At 46.9% G+C, this 20,176-nt stretch overlaps 1 protein-coding gene across 2 annotated transcripts in view; it reads left to right on the top strand.

Annotated features, from left to right (window-relative positions):
* Nucleotides 1–17,292, top strand: part of MAN2C1 (mannosidase alpha class 2C member 1) — a 34,115-nt gene extending 16,823 nt beyond the window's left edge. For both annotated transcript variants that reach the window (XM_083698206.1, XM_083698207.1), the window contains exons 15-26: nt 167–252; nt 1,921–2,091; nt 2,410–2,492; nt 3,625–3,719; nt 3,803–3,907; nt 7,634–7,790; nt 11,871–12,014; nt 12,661–12,770; nt 13,446–13,525; nt 13,635–13,780; nt 15,780–15,883; nt 16,807–17,292. In XM_083698206.1, coding sequence (XP_083554332.1) covers nt 167–252; nt 1,921–2,091; nt 2,410–2,492; nt 3,625–3,719; nt 3,803–3,907; nt 7,634–7,790; nt 11,871–12,014; nt 12,661–12,770; nt 13,446–13,525; nt 13,635–13,780; nt 15,780–15,883; nt 16,807–16,936 — 1,411 coding nt within the window. In that variant the 3' untranslated portion in view covers nt 16,937–17,292. The remainder of the gene's footprint in view (nt 1–166; nt 253–1,920; nt 2,092–2,409; nt 2,493–3,624; nt 3,720–3,802; nt 3,908–7,633; nt 7,791–11,870; nt 12,015–12,660; nt 12,771–13,445; nt 13,526–13,634; nt 13,781–15,779; nt 15,884–16,806) is intronic.
* The last annotated feature ends 2,884 nt before the right edge of the window (nt 17,293–20,176 follow it).

The raw sequence follows: 20,176 nt of genomic DNA, 5'->3' as shown, positions 1-20,176 counted from the left end.
CCAGCAGCTGCATGTGGAGGAGCGGAGACGCGAACCCGGTTCCCCAGATTACGAGTCCACCGCTCTTAACCACTACACCACACTGACCCTCACATGCTTTGTACAGATGCCAGCTAGTTCCTCTCTTCCTTTGGGTCTCCTGATTTTTGTCCCCTTTTGGTGGCAGGCTCCTCCTCCTGAATCAGTTCCATGATGTTTTGCCAGGCAGCTGTATCCAGCTGGTAGCTGAGGATGCCATGAGGTACTATTCAGGTATGAATTTACCCTGTCCCTTGAGAGAGGCCTCAAGAGGGGCTTCTCCTGAGCCTGCTACAGTGGTGCCTCGCAAGACGAAATTAATTCGTTCCGCAAGTTTTTTCTTCTTGCGAGTTTTTCGTCTTGCGAAGCACGGTTTCCCAAAGGAATGCATTGAAAATCAATCAATGCGTTCCTATGGAGACCGTCCGGACCTGTTTTAAAGCAAGGGAAGGGGCAGCGGGGAGAATCGCTTCTCCCCGTTGCCGCCCCTTGGTTCAAAAGGGGTCCGGGGACAGAGGGGAAGGCATGCGCGCCTTCCCCTCTGTCCCCGGAGATTGCGGGGCTGGCAACGGGGAGAAGCGATCTTCTCCCCGTTGCCGCCCCTTGGTTCAAAAGAGGTCCGGGGACAGTGGGGAAGACGCGCTGCGCTTCCCCGCTGTCCCCGGAGCTTGCCGGGCAAGCTTCGTTTTGCGAAGCAAGCCCATAGGGAAATGCGTCTTGCGAAGCGGCTAAGAAAACGAAAAACTCCTTCGTCTAGCGAGTTTTTCGTCTTCCGAGGCGTTCGTCTTGCGGGGTACCACTGTATTGGGATACATTAGATTGGTGAGCCCCAGAGGCAGGGCCTTCGTGGTGGCAGCCCCAGTCACATGAATTTACTTCCTAGGGAGACACATGTTGCCCTTATTTTACTGGGTTTAAGAATCTAGCACTTCTCCTCTTCAGGTATTGAGCTGTCAGAATGACTATAGCATGGAACAGGGGTTTCTGAACTCTGGTCCTCAGACCAGCAGTGATCCAAAAGCTTTATTCAGGTGGTCTGTGAAGAACACTTAAAATCTGCATTCTGCAATAAAATACAGTATAAGAAATAAAAGCAGCAATACACATGCAATTAAAAACCATGTCGTATCTGACACAAGGGATGCAGGTGGCGCTGTGGTGTAAACCACTGAGCCTTGGGCTTGCCGATCGGAAGGTCAGTGGTTCGAATCCCCGTGACGGAGTGAGCTCCCATTGTTTGGTCCCAGCTCCTGCCAACCTAGCAGTTCAAAAGCACATCAAAGTGCAAGTAGATAAATAGGTACTTGCTCCAGTGGGAAGGTAAACAGTGTTTCCATGCGCTGCTCTGGTTTCGCTAGAAGCGGCTCAGTCATGCTGGCCACATGACCCAGAAAAGCTGTCTGTGGGCAAACACCAGCTCCCTCCGCCAGTACAGTGGTACCTCAGGTTACAGACGCTTCAGGTTACAGACTCCGCTAACCCAGAAATAGTACCTTGGGTTAAGAACTTTGCTTCAGGATGGAAACAGAAATCGTGCGGCGGCAGCAGGAAGCCCCATTAGCTAAAGCGGTACCTCAGGTTAAGAACAGTTTCAGGTTAAGAACAAACCTCCAAAACGAATTAAGTTCTTAACCCGAGGTACCACTATATTTTATTTTATCTTGGAGAGCGGGCACCCAAAGCAACCCAAGGAACACTAACTGGCAGTTGGGGTGTGTGACACCAGCACGGAAGGCGACTCAGAACAGAGTATCCAGGAAGAGGGCAGGTTCTAGCTGTGGAAAGGAACCATCCGCACGGCAACATTTTGTTGCAGGTCCCACTTGCCCCTTTTAAAATATGTGCTACCACTTTAGCTCACTGGATGGGCAAGTTCCCTTAATGGAAATCCTTTCCCCCCAGAAATTTGCAGTGCTGGATCTCAACTTCTGAAAGATGCTGTGCAGTCCCTGTTTGGAGGCCTTTTGTCAAGCAGTCAAGAGACTAACGGTGGCATCCTTGTGGTCAACACGTTGCCGTGGAAACGAACTGAAGTCATCCCCAAAGCTGGACCAGGAGGATCGAAGACCTTAGGTGCCAACAGTGCTTCAGGCCTAAAAGCCTTTTGATTCACAGATAGATTACTTTATAGCAAGTTCTTCTTTATTGTAGTGTGTAAAGTATTTCTAATCGTTACAGAGTCCTTGCAATATTCTTAAGTGAAGGGATTGTTGCATTCACAAGAAGAAATGCTAAAACCTATTTTAGTCATGCCCATTAATTTCAGTATGCATTGTGACCCCAGGTGGGAGTGAGATACAGTGCAGAGGATTGTAGAAGGACTCGACCTTAGCAAATGCACCTGTCTTTTGGCTGATTCAAAGTTAACCTGTCTCCTTTGTACCTCTTTAGCCTTGGTGACAGTTCCCAGCATGGGCTACTGTGTTGTTCAAGATTCCTTACCTCCTCCATATCCCGTGACAGTGACCAAAGAGGTGAGCTCCTCTGTGGCTTTTGCCAGGAAACCGGAGTTAATAATATATGCCGCAGGGCTACCAAATGGTGGGCACCTGAGGGCACATGTGGTGGGACTGCCTCAAGGTTGCGGAATTCTGGGCCACGACGTTCAAAGATATTTCTTTAATAACAAATCACACTCATCCCTCCTTCATATCTGGTGCTTCAGAATTATTTTCTGAAGCTGATAAAGAAAAAATAAGGAATTCATTTGCCACCTTTTGATGGCAGCAAGGATGTCTGGAGCAATGTTTTGGGAAACGTTTGAGCTAGTCAATTTGGCCTACTGGTACACAAGGGTTTGGCAGGTAGCCTTGCTGGAAGAAAAATCCCATAAACTGTCTCTAGGTAGATTCGTTCAAAAAGACAAGTTTGATGAAGTATGGTTTGATTTCATATAGTTTCAGAACAAGGAGGCATGTGGATGGATGCCCCTGCATGGAATAAGTTACATGAAAGTGCAGCAGATTCCATGACTTGGGAATGGAGATCCCGTTGCCTCTCTAGATGTTCTGTACTACAACTTCCATCACCCCTGCCCATTGGGGCTGATGGGAGCTAGAGCCCCTCTTTCTCTAGCTGATGGGTGAATCCAGGCAGCCTGTGTTTCCCCTTATTCTTAGGCATCAGGGTGTGACTGTTGGGATGCTGCCAGGGAGACGGGGGCATCAGGCAGGCCCAGAGCTGGCTCCAGCCACTGGCCGGCAGCCGGGCGATCTCCAGGTCACAGAACAGCATCAATCAATCAGTGACTCGAGCCTCAGTAGCCTTCTGAAGCTACCGAGTACGCTAATTAGCAGAGTGAATAAATCTCCACAACGGACGTGGCGGACAGAGACATGCATAAGCATTATTTACATTTATTCAGCATAGTTCAGGAACAAAGGAAAAAACATGTCTGCTTCCCTTCGTCTCCAGCAAAACAGCAATAGCAAAAGCAATATACAAAACAGAAGTTCCCAGCAGACTGTGCTGGAAGTAAACAGGCATGTGACACACAACAGTCATGCCTGATCCCTTTTAAGGAGGAAAGGAACTATATCCTAACAGTGACCTCCTAGCGACTCTTGTTCCTTTTCATTTATTTAGTTCTTAAAACTTCCTCTGCAGGTGGATGGCTCTGTCATCATGAAGAATGGTCTTGTCCGGGTCTGTCTGGATACTCTAGGGCGTGTGACATCGCTTTGCTTAATGCATCCAGAGAGGTACTTTGAGAACTGAACTTTATTTGTTCTCAAATCAAGCCATGCAATTCCTTGACTCCTTGAGGGTGTGCTTTTCTCCTTAGAGAGTCAGTTCCCGAGGGTTGCTGCGCTAACCAGTTTGTGATATTTGACGACGTTCCATTGTATTGGGATGCCTGGGACGTTATGGACTATCACCTGGAGACCAGGTAGGTTGCCTGTCATCATTTTGGCACAACGCTGCAGCTTGAAATTTCTTGTATGTAACAAAAGGATGCTGAAGAGCTTCTCTTCGCAGCAAAGGTTACGGCATCCACTCGGTCTCTCTTGAGACAGAGCTGGAATTGCAAATCGGTCAGAGAGAATAACACACCAATGGCACAATTTAGTTTAAACCACTGGAGCGCTTCCAGGTGTTGTTAAAAAATATCCAGGTGTATCACAAGCATGTAGGGAGAAATGGCCATACAACAAGTAAGCAAAAGCAAGGTAAAGGTAAAGGTAAAGGTAAAGGTACCCCTGCCCGTACGGGCCAGTCTTGACAGACTCTGGGGTTGTGCGCCCATCTCACTCAAGAGGCCAGGGGCCAGCGCTGTCCGGAGACACTTCCGGGTCACGTGGCCAGCGTGACATCGCTGCTCTGGCGAGCCAGAGCCGCACACGGAAACGCCGTTTACCTTCCCGCTGGTAAGCGGTCCCTATTTATCTACTTGCACCCGGAGGTGCTTTCGAACTGCTAGGTTGGCAGGCGCTGGGACCGAGCAGCGGGAGCGTACCCCGCCGCAGGGATTCGAACCGCCGACCTTCCGATTGGCAAGTCCTAGGCGCTGAGGCTTTAACCCACAGCGCCACCTGCGTCCCAAGCAAAAGCAGGTAAAGGTAAAGGTACCCCTGCCCGTACGGGCCAGTCTTGCCAGACTCTGGGGTTGTGCGCCCATCTCACTCAAGAGGCCAGGGGCCAGCGCTGTCCGCAGACACTTCCGAAGACAAGCAAAAGCAGAGGCTTATATAAAAAGAAATAGCACATTTGCTTGTTTGAGAACACTGCATGTTTTCAGCATAGCTCAAAACTCAAATCTATGTATCTCAGGGTAAGCAATGTTCACCACTGTAAGGAATGTTCTTGCATTTTGGAACCCTTCTCACTTCTGTTCTCCTCTCTCTGTTACATACTCATTTCTCTTGAAAAATCTTTAGGCACAGCCATTCTTCCTTTGCAGAGGAAAGGAAAAAAGGATTAAGGAGGAGGGCGCAGTGCAGACTTACCTCTTAGTGTGAGTGGCATGGAGGGAACCCATGAAAGTGATGGCCAACAGACTGAAAACAAAGGGAAATGGAATGTCTAATTCACTAATGGAGCAAATAAAGGAGCAGCCACAGCTCAGTGCAGTAGGGAGCCTGCTTTGCAGGGTTAGTCGCCAGAACCTCCAGTTAGAAGGTAGTAGGTGATGGTGGAGGGAACTGCCTGAGACCTTGGAGAACTGCTGCCAGCCAGTGTAGTACTGATCTAGGTGGAGAAATGTCTGCCTCTGTGTAAGGGAACTTTATTTGATGGGACCAGGAGGGCAGGCACGAAACGGAATGAAATCTAATCTGTTATCTGAAACCTTTTGGCTTTTCTAGGTAGTGTGGTGGATTTCTTCGGTAAACACACCATTGTGATGCTTGAGATGGCTTTATCTGGTCACAATAGCGGCCTCTGGGGAGCCCACAAAAGTGGAGTCCCAAACCTATAAATCACACAGGCTTACATAGAGACATTCCTTCACCTTAGCTTTGCACATGTGTGGAAGTGAAGCCATGTTCTCAGTGGGAAAATGCGCTTGCATGGTCAGAGCTGGATGCCTGATTCACCAACAGGAACACGGCATCTGCTTTCTATCAAACTAGCCCAAGGCTGAGTTTTCCCCGCACAAACATTCTTGACACCTCCTTAATACAGTGGTGCCTCGCAAGACAAAATTAATTCGTTCCGCGAGTTTTTTCGGCTTGCAATTTTTTCGTCTTGCGAAGCACGGACTTTCGAAAAGCTTCAAAAATCACCAAAGTCTTCAAAAACCTCAAAAAAGGCTACCACACCGCGTGCTATGAGTTGCTCCTCGAAGTGAATGCACAGTTTTAAGAAAAAGGAAACAAACTTGCAAGACAAAGGAAACAAACTTGCAAGACGTTTTCGTCTTGCGAAGCAAGCCCATAGGGAAATCCGTCTTGCGAAGCAACTCAAAAAACGAAAAACTTTCGTTTTGCGAGTTTTTCGTCTTACGAGGCATTCGTCTTGCGAGGTACCACTGTACAGTCTGAGCAAGCAGATTGTCCTGACCGTATCCTTTCACACACACTTGTTTACATCTCTTCACATATGGGTATTGGGCATTTGAAACATGGCACAGAGTGCGTGCAGAGTAGACCACACAGATGGGAACACTGAAGAGACGCAAAAATATATTTGCATGGTTTAATAACAAAACTCCTCTAACATACATCTTACATAGTGTCTATAATCATCACCCATCCATCCACCAGGGGAGAGTAAGGTGCATACTGTACATTATATAGCATTCACAATTGCTGACACAGCTAATTACAGTGACATATCTGCACCTGCTACACTGGTAAAGGTAAAGGGACCCCTAACCATTAGGTCCAGTCGTGGCCGACTCTGGGGTTGTGGTGCTCATCTCGCTTTATTGGCCGAGGGAGCCGATGTACAGCTTCCGGGTCATGTGGCCAGCATGACTAAGCCACTTCTGGAGAACCAGAGCAGTGCACGGAAACGCCATTTACCTTCCCGCCAGAGTGGTACCTATTTATCTACTTGCACTTTGACGTGCTTTTGAACTGCTAGGTTGGCAGGAGCAGGGACCGAGCAACGGGAGCTCACCCCGTCGCGGGGATTCGAACCGCCAACCTTCTGATTGGCAAGTCCTAGGCTCTGTGGTTTAACCCACAGCGCCACCCGCGTCCCTATGCTACACTGCTACGCAGCTGTAAAAACTAGGTCAGGATATGCACGCTGGCTTTTAAATTGGTACACACCCTGTGGAACAATAATGAACCCTAACTGTGATGGATTCCCTTTCCGCTGGAACTCCTGCTCTCCCCCTACTGGTTCCTTCTTCTGCTGTAGAGTCTCTCCTATTCTCCTGGAGCCTCTCCACCACCTGTCCCTCCGATGGCAGTTCCCTGACACTAACATTTAAACAAACATTTAAACAATGGGCTGTCTACACTACAGTAGTCAGCAGAGGCAGCTCCCCAAGGGTATCGGGCTTTTTGTGCTCCCTCTTGTGAGTAGAAGCACCATCTTCTACTCAGAACAAAGCTTCCCACAGCCATCGTTGGAGGCCACTGTTCCTGAATATCATTTCCTGGAAATCACGAGAGGGGAGAGGGCTGCTCTTGTGATCGGTTCCTGCTTGTGGGATTCCCATTTTGGGCATTTGGTTGGCACTAGACGGGCTGGACTAGACGGGCCACTTGCTTGATCCAGCAGGGCTCTTTGGATATTCTTCCCTTACGGCCTAGAACAGGGGTCCCCAAACTAAGGCCCGTGGGCTGGATAAGGCCCGAGGGACTCGTTTATCTGGCCCGCAGCAACTGCCGCTGCCCACTCTTACTGACGCTGCGCTGCATGGCTGCCCACTTCCGGGTCGGAGGAGCACCGGAAATTGGTTGTCCGCATGTGCAACTGTTATTTCCGGTGCACATTCGGGTCGGAGGAGGCCCGCGCACATGCGCACAAGCTATTTCCAGTGCTCCTCCGACCCGGAAGTGCACCGAAAATAGCGTGTGCACACGTGTATGGGCACGCGCTCCCCCACCCTCTGGTCCGCCGCGCAATCGGCGCTGGAGACACCGGCCCGAGGTGCAGTAAGTTTGCTGACACCTGGCCTGGAACTCTGAGCTAATGATTTCCTTGTAAATATCCCTTTTAGGAAGACCATTGCACATCTCCTTAAACCCTTGGAAATCATCCAGCCAGGGGGACTGCGGGGCAGTGTGACCTTCTCCCTTCGGATCAGCGAGAAGAGCGTCCTTACCCAAGAGGTCATTCTGGACGCAGCATGCCCTCACGTCCGCTTCCAGACTCAGGTTCGATATGCTTGTAATCTTCTCTGGGAGCTCTTCCCCCTCCTAAATACACACACACACACGTGTGTATGTTTTGTAAACCTGCTTTTTTCTTTAAATTAAATACTTTTTAAATTACATTTTAAAAAAAGATCGTACAAGGTTATGCAAAATATAGTGTTAGCAAACAGGGTCTGATGACAATATACATAGTCCATATACCATTACTGACCACTGTCAAAAAAATACAGACATAAAATAAAACCAAAATAAATAAACCACAGGTATGTGAATGTGTGGTAGGTAGCAAGTGGAGCTATCTATACCATAGGCATCATAGTTAAAGAAGACAAGGTTACAAAACATGGACCCTGTTATACCAAGGAAAATGATGAAATGTGCTGAGTCAGTGTATAAGCCATATTTGTTTGTAGGCCAAGGGAGGTCCTTGCTTACCGTAGCTGTCAACTTTTCCCTTTTCTTGCGAGGAATCCTATTCGGAATAAGGGAATTTCCCTTTAAAAAAGGGAAACATTGACAGCTGTGTTGCTTACAAGTGAAATAAAGTCAGACCAAACAAGTATGAAATCGTCCTTTTTCTTTGGCCCCTAAAGACTCTCAGCTTACTACGTTTTCCAGCAAGGCAATATCCCACACTTTAGATGGGTCCAGTCTGATTTTTTTTCAGAACTGTGCGATGCTCATTCCAGCAGCTATAAGTAGGTGCACTAGCAAGCCTTTATAATGCAATGTTTGAAATCTGTTGATTCAGAATGCTTGATATTTCTAATAAAAAAAATTATAAACAAGGCCTGCTGTGCAAAATCCAAAGGTTGGTTTTATAACCTTAGCCTATGAAAGGTTGCAGCGTTTTGAGACTTTTTAGCTTAGAGAAAAGGTGAACAAGAGGCACCATGATAGAAGTTTAAAAAATTATGCCTGGGATGATGAAAGTGCATATATAAAAGTTTTCTCTCTCTCATAACAATAGAACTCGGGGGCATTCAATAAAGTTCAATGCTGGAGGATTCAGGAAAGGTCAAAGAAAGGACTTCTTCTCACAGCGCATAGTTCAACTGCAGAACTCCCTGCACCTGGAGGCAGTGATGGCTTAGATAGATTTAAAAGAAGATTAGACAGCTTCTTGGAGGAGAGGGCTGTCAAAGGCTACCAGCCACTGTGGGAAGCAGCAATGCTGCTGAAAATTGTTGTTGTTTAGTCATGTCCAACTCTTTGTGACCCCATGGACCAGAGCACGCCAGGCACTCCTGTCTTCCACTGCCTCCCGTAGTTTGGTCAAACTCATGTTTGTGGCTTCGAGAACACTGTCCAACCATTTCATCCTCTGTCATTCCCTTCTCCTTGCGCCCTCCATCTTTCCCAACATCAGGGTCTTTTCCAGGGAGTCTTCTCTTCTCATGAGGTGGGCAAAGTATTGGAGTCTCAGCTTCAGGATCTGTCCTTCCAGTGAGCACTCAGGGCTGATTTCCTTAAGTATGGATAGGTTTGATCTTCTTGCAGTCCATGGGACTCTCAAGAGTCTCCTCCAGCACCATAATTCAAAAGCATCAATTAGGAGCAGAGAAATTGCTCTTGGGCACGACTCTGTGAGAACAGGATGCTGGCCTGATCCAGCATTTAGGCTCCTCTTAGGTTCTTGAGACAGAATTTTACTGCATTTTAGTGTTCGTGTGCTTGGCTCTGTGACACGCCTTTTGAACATTGCATCAGTAGGAACTCCGCTTGCCCTACCCCACCCCAATCCTGTCACTTCAGTGAACTCTGTTGCGTTCTAAAAGCAAGGAAGGGTTGGACTCTGATTAATAAAATACACACAAGGCTTGACCAGCAAGACTCTGGGAGGAAGGGCCAATAATAATCTGTCCACCCCTTGGCCCAGGTCGTTTTATTCACAAAAGAACCTTTTACACAGTGTTTGTAAGAACCAATCAGATTTCCTTTTTTTTTTTTTTTTAATAAATTTTTATTAGGGGTTTTTACAAAATAAAGTACAAAAATAAACAACCTTTCTTTTATCTCAACAGAGTTTCATGACTTCTTTGGACTTCCTCACATCTCCCGCTGCCATTTTCATCATCATAAATTTTTCCCAGCAATTTATCATCTAATTTGCAAATTTTATAACCACTTATTTAAATATAATCCTCTGTAAATTAATTTCTCTTAATCTCACTTTACATCCCATTTCGATCCGATTTTGTGGTGGCCAATTATTTATGATCAAACATCCTACTTAACTTTCCACCAAATCACAATATTTTTGTAAATAAATCTTAAATTTCCTCCAATCTTCTTCAACCCTCTCTTCTCCCAGGTCTCGAATTCTGCCAGTCATCTCAGCCAGTTGCATATAGTCCATCAGCTGCATCTGCCATTCTTCCAGAGTGGGTAGATCTTGAGTTTTCCACTTCTTGGCGATAAGTATCCTTGCTGCTGCTGTTGCGTACAAAAAGAATGTTCGGTCCTTCTTTGGCACCATCTGGCCGACAATGCCCAGGAGGAAGGCCTCTGGTTTCTTAAGGAAGGTATACTTAAATACCTTTTTCAGCTCATTATATATCATTTCCCAGAAGACCTTCACCCTGGGACAAGTCCACCAGAGGTGAAAGAATGTTCCTTCATTTTCCTTACATTTCCAACATTTGTTGTCTGGCACATGGCATATTTTGGCTAGTTTAACTGGAGTCATGTACCACCTATATATCATTTTCATTACATTTTCCTTCAGAGCATTACATGCCGTGAAGTTCATCCCCGTGGTCCACAACCTTTCCCAATCCTCAAACATAATATTATGCCCAATATCCTGTGCCCACTTTATCATGGCCGACTTAACCGTTTCATCTTGTGTATTCCATTTCAACAGCAAGTTATACATTCTTGAAAGTACTTTAGTCTTAGGTTCTAACAATTCTGTTTCCAACTTCGATTTCTCCACCTGGAATCCTAACTTTTTATAGAACCAATCAGATTTCCTCTGAGCATTAAAAAAAACCCACGCGTAGGACAAAGTCAGATCAGAAGAAATCCTTTTAACTACAAAGAAACTATTTCCTACTTGAGCATGCATACATGGTTAAGCTAAATAAACAGGAATCAAGGAGAGATGCATTTAGTACCCCCAGAGGTCATAAACTCATAGGAAAGAAAGATGCATTTACCATCTCCGTGTAAACTCTGTTCCTGGCCCTTAAGATCTATCTAAAGATTAACAAAAGCTACATAAAAAGCTACCTTCAATCTTTATGGCTCAGGGTGCCTGGTGAAGCAACCAGTCTGTGTTTTAGAATGCTTTAGGAATAGAAAATTAATCAGAAATTATTGTTGATGTCTCAAACCCAGTCAACGCAATGCTTTCACTGCGGACACAATGGCTTGCTCCATATTTTCATAATTCCTCATAGCAATCCCACCTGACCCCCACAAACTCTACCTTAGTCTGGTTTCACTTTTCTTTGCTGTTTGGAACTGGCCTGGAATAAGGAGGACTCATCAGCTTTAGTAGGCTGTGTAGATGTTATGACACTTCCTGGTGACCTGGATTAGACAGCTTCTTGGAGGAGAGGGCTGTCAAAGGCTACCAGCCACTGTGGGAAGCAGCAATGCTGCTGGAAATTGTTGTTGTTTAGTCATGTCCAACTCTTTGTGACCCCATGGACCAGAGCACGCCAGGCACTCCTGTCTTCCACTGCCTCCCGTAGTTTGGTCAAACTCATGTTTGTGGCTTCGAGAACACTGTCCAACCATTTCATCCTCTGTCATTCCCTTCTCCTTGCGCCCTCCATCTTTCCCAACATCAGGGTCTTTTCCAGGGAGTCTTCTCTTCTCATGAGGTGGGCAAAGTATTGAAGTCTCAGCTTCAGGATCTGTCCTTCCAGTGAGCACTCAGGGCTGGTTGTTTCACTTTTCTTTGCTGTTTGGAACTGGCCTGGAAGCCTCCAAATAAACTTGGAGAATGTATGTGTTTTATATGTTAATAAATAAATAAATAAAAATAAATAAACTTGGAGATTGTGGGCACGGCGGAGAAGAAGGAACCTTTTCTCCTCTGATACACTACATGTCTTGCTGGATCCACAGGTTGACTGGAATGAGGCTCATAAGTTCCTCAAGGTGGAATTCCCTGCCAAGGTCCGGAGCCCCAATGCCACATATGAGATACAGTTTGGCCACCTTCAGAGACCAACGCACTGGAACACCTCTTGGGACTGGGCTCGGTTTGAGGTGAGAATCTGCCCACAGACTCCTGGCCAAGATAGGTATTGCCGGTTGGCTGTCAACCCTTCTGTTTTTCAGTTGTCTACACCGACGGTTCCCAAAGATTTTTGGGCCACCGCTCCCTTGGTTCCATAAATTCAGAAGAGTTTTCAGCAGGTGTTTCAAAGTTGGCACAGGAGACGCCTGCTAAATCTTTCATGGCAAAGAGTTCTTACAGGACCAGGCCAATGGCACCAAAGGCTCTGTTTCCTGCTGTTGCCAAACGAGCCCTGCAGAGAACGAGCAACGACGCTCTTGAAGGTGAACTCTGTGATCAAATTGGGATAGAAGGGTTCAGGCAATCCCTGAGTTACCTGGACCTAAGTTGTTCAGGGCTTTGGAAGACCCTTGAACTGGGCGAAAGGACTGTGAACTCAGGCCTGGCACTGAAAACACAATCCCTGGGCTGAGCATATGCTCAGAGGCACCTTAATTATGTGTGTGTATGTCCACCCTCCCCAGTGCTTTAAAAAAAAATAAATAGTTCTGGTTAATATACCTTAGGAATTCTAGTTTTAAAAACACAGGAGACCCTGCAAGCCTGAAGTCTATTTACATCTGCCATGGATGATGATTCTTATCCTAATATCTGCTTGATTAATCTTTTTCCAAGGTGTGGAGCCATAAGTGGATGGACCTGTCTGAGCATGGCTTTGGGGTGGCCCTGCTGAACGACTCCAAATATGGCTGCTCCGTCCGGGGCAACGTGATGAGCCTTTCCCTGTGAGTTTTGGCAGGCCAGCAGGAAAAGATTTCTGGCGGGATGGCTTGAGGTCTTTGGCATTCCAGAATTTTGCTGTGTTTTCCTGGTGCTTTAGAAGGGAGCTTGCAGATGCCTTGTGTGTCTTGGCTCAGTGCACATCTAATGTTTGCCTGTTGGGCTACATCAGGAATGGAGTAACAGGAGTGAGTCTGGGAATGGCCATGTTGGTGGAACTGCACAGTCAATAACACAAGTGCCCCGTGCAAAGCTCAGAACAGATAAAAAGAAAGAACTTATTCAGGTAGCGCAGAGTTAAACCATGGAACTTAGATGGCTTTAAAAGAAGATTGGGCAGTATCATTTATTATTCCTCTGATACTTGTTTAGAAAACCCAATAAAAAGTTATTTTTCTGAAAAAAAAGAGGATTAGACAAATTCACGAAGGAGAGGGCAATCGATGGCTGCTAGCCTCAATGGCTACACTCTCTCCATGTTCAGCAAAAGCTTCTGAATATCAGTTGCTGGAAACCACAAGAGGAGAAAAAGCTCTTGTGTTCAAATCCTACTTGTGGATTTCCTTTTGGTGCAGCTGGTCGGCCACTGTGGGAACTAGACTAGACGGGCAATTGGTCTGATCCAGCAGGCCATTTATTACCTTCTTGTATAGTAATATATTATTTTCATCTGCATGAAGGTTAAGAGCACCAAAGTCGCCTGACGCCACGGCAGATATTGGGAGCCATCAGTTTACATATGCGGTGATGCCTCATGTAGGTAAGAAAGCCTGAGAATAAAAGCGGAGATTTTGGAACCAACTCAACAGTCACGGTGGGATGAGTGTCCTTTTCTTGCCTCTGATGGCAAAGTGCTGTCTTCTGAACAGGTTCTTTCCAGGAGGCGGAGGTGATCCGTCAGGCATACAACTTGAATTTCCCTCTTCACAAGGTGCCGTGCGTCTCAGGGCAGCACCCAGCGTGGAGCGCCTTCTCTGTCCAATCCCCAGCTGTTGTCCTGGAAGCAATAAAGCAGGTAATGGGGCCCAAGAGAGGATGAGAAGTCACAAAGTGACTTCTCTCGATGGCTACTAGTCACAAGGTGATGGGAAGTTTTGCTTCTGCACATGACTCTGGCAAACCGTTCTAAGCTGAAGCATTCCTTCTTCACCCACCCTAGAATATTCAGTTCACATTGAGTTCATGAAACATTGTACCCTGACCTGTTCTTAATGCATGGTTGACCACATCTACGGAATGCAATAGTTATGTTCTTTTAAGCCTTGCTATATCAATCACTAGTAATACAGTGGTGCCCCGCAAGACGAACGCCTCGCAAGACAGAAAACCCGCTAGACGAAAGGGTTTTCCGTTTTGGAGGCGCTTCGCAAAACGAATTTCCCTATGGGGTTGCTTCGCAAGACGAAAAAAATCTTGCGAGTCCCCGCGGTTTTTTTTCGCTTTCCCCCCCTTTTCCTAAGCCGCTAAGCCGCTTAACAGCTGATCCACTGATAAGCCGCTTAAGAGCTGATCGCTAGAAGCCGCTAGACCGCTGTAGTGCTAATCCGCTAAGCTGTCAATGGGCTTGCTTCGCAAGACGAAAAAACCGCTAGACGAAGAGAATCGCGGAACGGATTCTTTTCGTCTTGCGAGGCACCACTGTAGTTTAATAAGGAGGTTTTCATGCCTGTCCAATTCTGTGTTCCCTTTCCCAACCTTTAATCTATTGATGATTAATGCTTATATGCAACCTTTGCATTGTATTTGTGTTAACCAATCAGCAACAAGCACATAGGTGGCAATGCTGTAATATTCAGTAAAAGGGACTCCCTGAGACATGCTCAAGAGATGCCTCCCATATGACACTCATCATTCATCTGTCGTTTATTTCAACCCAACAACAAGGGAAGCTCAACTCTAACCATGATCACAGGCAGCAGTACTTCTGTATACCAGCTGCTGGAAACAAGAGGAGAGAATTATTGTGTTTGGGTCCTGTTTACTGGTTTCCCGCAAGGGACATCGGGTTGAGCCCTAGATGGGCCCTTGGCCTAATCCAGCAGGACTCTTCTAATGATGAGCACAGCATGAGATGCTAGGCAGAGCTGGGCACTGCCCAGGTGCCCTCCGTTGCAGTATGCCAGGGGTGGGGAGCCACAGGCCTGAGAGCAAAATGTGGCCCTTCAAATGTCTCTGGCCCTTGGAGTTGAAAATATCAATAACAAAGAAGCCAGAGTCATATCTTCTTGGATTGATAGATGAAGAGATACCACGGGGGGGGGGGGATTTTTCTATATGCAAGTACAGCTGCTAGAATAGTGATTGCTGCTACGTGGAAGTCACAAACTATACCCACAAAGGAGCAATGGGTTTGTAAACTAAATGAATATTTAATTTTGGCAAAATTAACTGCTATAAGAAGAAATCAGTCGAATCAAAAATTTAAAAAGGAGTGGAAATGTTTTGATGAAATATTGCTGAAAAAAGAGATACGCTAATAAGCCTAGTTTAAAATGTGAAGTACTGGATGGAAGAAAAAGTGGCAAGGAAAGATAATAAGAATTTATAATGATTTGAGAAGATTGTAGAATACAAAGGTTGTTGTAAATTGTATAAAGTGGAGAAAATCGAGTGGGGGCGGAGGGAAGTGGGAGGAAGGAGAAAAGAATAATATGATGGATTGAGGAAATAGAAATGTAAAGGTATGGGGGGATGGGGAGGAAATGGTGTTGGCTTTGGTACATCTGTATTGTAATGTAATATGTGAAAAACAATAAAAAAAGAAAGAAGAAACAAAGAAAAAAATCTCTGGCCCTTGGGAATTTCTCCAAGCGGTGCCCCCCTGCCCATCCCCCTTGCCACCCTTGCCCTTGGCTTTTGTGATGGAAGAAAGGTGAGATACAAACACAGAAAGGGGTCAGCCATAACCAATGGACCACAAGGAGAGAGGAGTGGTTGCACAGAGCTGGAGAAGAGCATTGTGCTGACTATGTGCTGATTATGGGATGCTTGTCTGTTTTCTCCCCTCCTTTCAGGCTGAGGACATGCCAGGTGTGCTGGTGATCAGGCTGTACGAGTCTCACGGCAGTACTGTGGTCACCTGGCTCCAGACGTCTCTCCCAGTCCAAGAGGCCGTCATGTAAGTGTGTAAATGTAAACACCACAAGTGGTTTGAGGCGCTTCCAAGCTGCTGCTGTTTTCAGGTGGAGTTCAATCACATCCTGGCATTCCATTAAAGTTTATTTGGCACCCCTGACAAATAAATGCACTTCCCCCCCGAAATTTGGATTTTTTTTGGTACAGTGGTACCTTGGGTACGCGGGTGGCGCTGTGGGTTAAACCACAGAGCCTAGGACTTGCCGATCGGAAGGTCGGTGGTTCGAATCCCCGCGACGGGGTGAGCTCCTGTTGCTCAGTCTCAGCTCCTGCCAACCTAGCAGTTCAAAACCGCAAAGTGCAAGTAGATAAATAGGTACCGCTTTGGCGGGAAGGTAAACGGTGTTTCTGTGCGCTGTTCTGGTTCGCCAGAAGCGGCTTAGTCATGCTGGCCACATGACCCGGAAACTGTACACCGGCTCCCTCAGCCAATAAAGCGAGATGAACGCCACAACCCCAGAGTCGGCCACAACTGGACCTAATGGTCAGGGGTCCCTTTACCTTTACCTCGGGTTAAGTACTTAATTCGTTCTGGAAGTCTGTTCTTAACCTGAGGTACCACTTTAGCTAATGGGGCCTCCTGCTGCTGCTGCCGCTGCCACGCGATTTCTGTTCTCATCCTAAAGCAAAGATCTTAACTCAAGGTACTATTTCTGGGTTAGCAGAGTCTGTAACCTGAAGCGTCTGTAACCCAAGGTACCACTGTAATAAAGAAAGCAGAGGGGAAGCGTACTGGAAAGTGTGAGATAATACTTGTTGGTCACAATGCTGTCTAACCTCCCTGCAAACAAATCTGAACAGATGCTTAGTGAGTAGCCGATCTCATCTCGCCTCCCGAATCAGGATGAGTGCCCAATGAATGGGTTGTCCGGACTGTGCTCAAAGAGTTTCACTCTTCTTTCTTAGGTGTGACCTCCTAGAGCGGCCTGATCCAAGCAAGTGCCTACCACTGGAGGAGCGTGGCCTGCGCCTCTCCTTTACACCTTTCCAAATACAAACTGTCCTGCTGACTTTGAAACAACCAGGCAGCAGCTGAACTTCTGGAGCACAAATTTGCATACTGGCTCCTTGGCTTCCTGCTGGGCAAAGGCCTGAAGCTGTGGCAGACACAGGTGGACTTGAAAGATCTGCACCATTCTTATTCTTCTTCTTCTTTTAAATTTTTTGTTATTATTTTCCTTTAAACAGCTTTCAGCAATACATTGATCAACATAAAAACCCTTTTTGCTCTGCCGAGCTTACAAATTCCCTCCTTCCCTTCAACCGGTATCCCATCTCAAATCCAATTGTGCAATCTACTATATGTCTACATTGTAGGATTTACTTCAATCCTGCTAGTGTCTTCAAATTTTTGCAACTATCATGAATAAATTTACTCCAGTCTCTTTGGAATTTCTGATCGTCCTGGTCTAGGATCCTGCAGGTCAATTTGGCTGATTCAGCAAAGTCCATCATCTCCGCCTGCCACTCCTTTAGGGGCCATGCTAATCTTCTCTGTATCGTTCCAATTTTAGTATATGTGCTGCCGAAGCGAGCACATCCGCGCCATTCTTATTATTTCTGTTAACTAGAGCACTAAGGTCTGCCAGCCTGTGGCAACTGCAAAACAGCTGCTGTGCGATGCCGCCAATGCAAAATGGCGGGTTGGGATGGCACTAGTGGCCTACTTTAACCAGTGAACTTCTATTTCCTGAGATGATCTACCTATTCCAAGTCTAAATTGTAGCTGTGATTCCTGCATTGCAGGGGGGCTGGACTAGATGACACTCGGATCCCCTTCCAACTCTACAGTTCTACGATTCTACGAAATCTACACCTGGGATTCTTACAGCTTAATTGACTTCGTGGCAGAGTGAGCAGCTTCTGTGTTACTATTGATAAACAACTGGGAAGTCGGAAGCTTTGGCTTATCTGCTGTGAATCATGCTGTTTCTGCTCAAACCCCCTTTTTAAAGGGGGTAAAGGTAAAGGGACCCCTGACCATTAGACCCAGTCGTGACCGACTCTGGGGTTGCTGCGCTCATCTCGCTTTATTGGCCGAGGGAGCCGACGTACAGCTTCCGGGTCATGTGGCCAGCATGACTAAGCCGCTTCTGGCGAACCAGAGCAGCGCACGGAAACGCCGTTTACCTTCCTGCTGGAGTGGTACCTATTTATCTACTTGCACTTTGACGTGCTTTCGAACTGCTAGGTTGGCAGGAGCAGGGACCGAGCAATGGGAGCTCACCCCGTTGCGGGGATTCGAACCGCCGACCTTCTGATCGGCAAGTCCTAGGCTCTGTGGTTCAACCCACAGCGCCACCCGTGTCCCACTTTAAAGGGCATACGGCAACGCTTTTCTTCTAGGAAAAAAAAGTTGTTGGTACTGTGTACCCTCGAGAATCCCCAGAAAGAAGGACTGGGCTATGGTTATAGGCAGAGAAATAGCTGTGGTGGGGAGGGAGTTTCAGAATAACTGCTTGAAATACTCTTCCGCGTTCCAGGTTAACATCTACATGGCACCTCAGGCCTCTTCTTGTCATTCCCTTTGGAACGTGTAGTAGGACTCTCTTTGACATGGGGAGGTGTGACCTCAGTCCTTGCCAGCCCTTGTGCCAAAGGGGCTTGGAAGGACAGTCCTTGCCCCCACCCACATGTGGTGACTTTACTTAACCATCACCCATCTGCACACAGTGGGAGACCATCTCTGCCTTGCCAGCAGGAGCTCCCAATGTTTAAAGGTTGTGGGTTAGAATCAATGAGCGGAGGAGGAGGAGTTTGGATTTGATATCCCGTTTTATCACTACCCAAAGGAGTCTCCAAGCGGCTAACAATCTCCTTTCCCTTCCTCCTCCACAACAAACACTCTGTGAGGTGAGTGGGGCTGAGAGACTTCAGAGAAGTGTGACTGGCCCAAGGTCACCCAGCAGCTGCATGTGGAGGAGCGGGGAAGCGAACCCGGTTCACCAGATTACGAGTCCACTGCTCTTAACTACAACACCACACTGGCTCTCAGAGTGGGGCACCAGTACCGCACGTAGGACTTTTTCTTGACAATTGTCTCGTCATAGCAGCACACCCTACAACACCATCATTTCTAGAAAAAAAATCTTTATTTGCACCAAAAAGCACTGTAAGAATATAATCAAAGGAGAGATAGAAATATAATCACCAAGAATATAATCACCAAGGGTAGAAAGTATTTGACTGAGTAACTGTTAAAATGCATGTCTCTTTCAAATCTTGGAGGTAATGTATCAGTGGATCAAATCACACTCCTTGCTGAACAGAACTACCTCTGGATACCTTACTGATCAGCTGAAGTGTTGGCCTGAATTATCCATGTAGCTCTTGAGCCCCGGAGAAAATTCCTGTCAGAATAAGGCAGAGAAGGAAATACTACAACCGTTTCAGCAGCTGAGCTCTGCTCTTGTGCTCCTGATCCAAAGGCCAATCTAGACATGATGTTAAATGTGTCAGTGGTGTTTTTAATGCAAATAGTATGAAGGTGCCATTTGCTCTGGGGGAAACTGGAACGGCTTAAACTTCATTCCCGCTGCTAGTTACATTGAACAACCTGCACCTTAAATGCACAGGTGTATAATGGGTAGAACCTCTGACATCTCTTTTCAAGAAGCAACAGGGCAAGACTCATTTCACCTAAAATTGCAGCACCAAGAGTCCAGGTCTTGGCGGAGCTGGAGGTAATGCCATCAGCTTGTGGATTCTTCTTGCGGATTATACAACAGTGCAATTATACCCTAAACCAAGCGAAAACTATCTGCTGGTGAGTTGCGCTAGATTTCCCCTACCAGAAGCCCCTGAAACAGCTCCCAGATTGGAGGAGGCTGAGCTATGTCATTCCTCTGTTGTGAATATACCACCACCTCTTCTCACGGTTGTTCCAAGTCGTGACCGTGGCAAACCCGGAAGTGACCGGCGGGTTTGCTGCTGTTCGCGCATGCGCAGGAGCAGCAATAGCCGTTCGCACATGCGCAGGAGCAGCAATCGCCATTCGTGCATGCGCAGAAGCGAGAATCGCTGTTCGTGCATGCTCAGAAGCGGGGAATTGCCGCCTGTGCACAACAGCGCCTCTCCCAGCGACCTGTTTCGAACTCCGGATCGACCTCCGGAATGGATTATGTTCGCAAATAGAGGTTCCATTGTATCAAGAGAACCCTCTCTTTAACTCAGGCCTCGACACCCAGAGCTGAAAGATCTCCTCCAGCGGTGGCATATGCGAAGCCTACTCGCTGTTTGGAATCGGGGCTGAGACCGTGGCCTGAATCTACAGCGG

The sequence above is a fragment of the Podarcis gaigeae genome (genome assembly GCF_964106915.1).
Source record: "Podarcis gaigeae genome assembly, chromosome: 9".
Classification (NCBI taxonomy): Eukaryota; Metazoa; Chordata; class Lepidosauria; order Squamata; family Lacertidae; genus Podarcis; species Podarcis gaigeae.
The sequence above is the reverse complement of the archived record's forward strand: the minus strand, read 5'-3'. Positions and strand labels throughout refer to the sequence as shown.